The sequence below is a fragment of the Penaeus monodon genome, chromosome 27 (genome assembly GCF_015228065.2).
Source record: "Penaeus monodon isolate SGIC_2016 chromosome 27, NSTDA_Pmon_1, whole genome shotgun sequence".
Taxonomy (NCBI): Eukaryota; Metazoa; Arthropoda; class Malacostraca; order Decapoda; family Penaeidae; genus Penaeus; species Penaeus monodon.
This window is the reverse complement of record NC_051412.1, coordinates 19,701,026-19,703,211: the sequence shown is the minus strand read 5'-3', so window position 1 is coordinate 19,703,211 and position 2,186 is coordinate 19,701,026. Positions and strand designations below refer to the sequence as shown.

Sequence of the window (2,186 nt, the reverse complement as noted above, 5' to 3'; positions counted from 1 at the left end):
ATGTAAGAAGATATTTCTGCAGTTTAAATACAACCACATCTCTTCACTTTTTGTTCTTGCTGTTGTGAGATCTCCATATATAACAACATTATTATGATTAACACAGGTGCTCCGTGGGAGGTCCTTCTCCTCAACATCAGCCCCAAAGGTGGCAGTCGCGGATGGGGCTGCAGCCTCTCATCAGTCAGTGGTGAGAACAACATCAGACTCGGCAAAAGTCCTGCCAGAAATCAGTCGTCAGTGTCAGACTGTACCAACACAGCGTAAGCGATCGACAAATTCATTGAGCAAGGATGTGTCAACAGCAGAAGAATACTTTTTGGATGTGATTCTACAGAGGCATGCAAAGGTGAGAAAGAAGTGGTGTGAAGTATATAATGCATTCACTATTTTTTTACCTATATCCCTTGTAGATGGGTCATGTAATATTACATGTCCATTCATCAGCCACTACTTTATCCACATGCATTGAACTCCACATAATGTCATTGTATAATAGGTAAATATTTTTTGGGCCAGTCCCATTTTTATCTTCTCAAAGTATGTTCTTCAGTGTCATTCAATAAATCTCATCAACTGAATTGATATGACAAGTAATTTGACAGAAATTGCCCTTTACCCATTGAGGCTGGGTTGAAAATCCACTGACCTTTCTTGTTTACAGCTGGCCACTGCATATTTTTATGCAGTGGATTATTTCTAAATTATAGTGAAGATACATAGAAAGTAAGGAACACTTCATAGATTTATATTGATATTAGTAAGGAAAAGAAATAGGTTAAAACGGAGCAAAAGGAAAATTGTAATCTCAATATTTCTCTCGTATAATTAAAATGTTATAGAATTGCTTCAAAAAGATTTTATTGTAAAGATCCATAGCTTTGCAGTCTACACATGTTACATATATAGTGTAATACATTTTTCCTGCTATTCAGGAGTCTTGAAATGACATAGAAAAGTTATGTTCTAACTGGTTTTGTGTGTGTGAAGTAACTCTCCATTGCTATTATGGTACATGAATGTAGTGCTAGTTGTAGGCACGAAAAAATATTTGTCTTGAAAGTAATTATGTGCATCATTTTATATATTGTTGGTTTCTCAGATTAATGTTTATTCATTTTAAAAATCATTTATTCAACTTCAGTTTACTGATTAACAATTTTTTTTTTTCAACAGAAACTCTTACTGAGCTGCCGTCTACGAGATTTGGGGACAATGGCAGCACACTTAGATTTTCCATTAGTGTCATGGCTCAGGAGAGAGAGAAGTCGCGCAGCCCGGGTAGATGATTTTGTTGCGTCATTGAAGCAGATCCACAGAGAATTCTCTTGGCCATACCCTTCCGTCCCAACTTCCCATATCCGCCGTTACTCAGGTATGTCAAATGAAATCTGAAAAGACTAATAGACAAGAAGGTTAAAATAAAAAAATTGGCAGGAAATTAGATTTTCTCTTGTAATTAATTATTGGAGTATCATGTAATGTGGATCATTTTATATGCCATTGTGTTGCATCTCTGTAGTCTCATCTGTGCGATCTGGCGGGAGTCCTGATGAGAGATCTGTTATGGTGGAGGAGAAAATGCAAGGACTCTCAATCTCAGTGCCAAAGGTGAGTGTAAGGGAGTAATGTGCTTACTCGTTTGTATTGGCTTTATTATAATTTTTTCTGACTGTTTTCTAACTGCCCTCCTCCTTCAGTTTTATATATACTCCCAAAGTCTTTCCATTCTTTCTTGCACTAGCCATATTTTTTATTATCCATTCAATATTGGTGTTGCATGTTTTCTCCTTTTCAGGTGTCTTCACTGGGTACAGGAGAAGTAGGAGACAGTGGATATATGAGCCAAGCTACGGGGGACACACACACAGCTGTGACCCCCCAACACACACCCCACTCACCCAAGTCTCCGTATGCTCTCCAGGAAGTCATGCCTCGCCAGGCCCTGCTGGTCCCACATTCGCCCAGAACAGGTAAGTTGTTGGGTGTTAACTTTAGATGCTTGGGCTGATTGCAGAGCCTATTCATTGTATGTTGTTGAAGTGAAATGATGATTTTGGAATAGTTTGATTTCTCCTAAGCCATTTGTTCTTATAACTTATAAAGTTGAAATATCTGTTTTGGAATACTTTTTTTCTCAGGAGTTGAACTTTGTTATATCTTCAGTCACTTGTATTACAAAAAAA

General features: G+C 37.6%; 1 protein-coding gene across 4 annotated transcripts in view; it reads left to right on the top strand.

The window, feature by feature from the left end:
- LOC119590663 (guanine nucleotide exchange factor subunit RIC1-like) overlaps positions 1-2,186 on the top strand; it is a 31,890-nt gene that overhangs the window by 26,746 nt on the left and 2,958 nt on the right. For all 4 annotated transcript variants that reach the window (XM_037939343.1, XM_037939339.1, XM_037939341.1 and 1 more), the window contains 4 exons: positions 107-349; positions 1,177-1,375; positions 1,523-1,611; positions 1,799-1,973. In XM_037939343.1, coding sequence (XP_037795271.1) covers positions 107-349; positions 1,177-1,375; positions 1,523-1,611; positions 1,799-1,973 — 706 coding nt within the window. The remainder of the gene's footprint in view (positions 1-106; positions 350-1,176; positions 1,376-1,522; positions 1,612-1,798; positions 1,974-2,186) is intronic.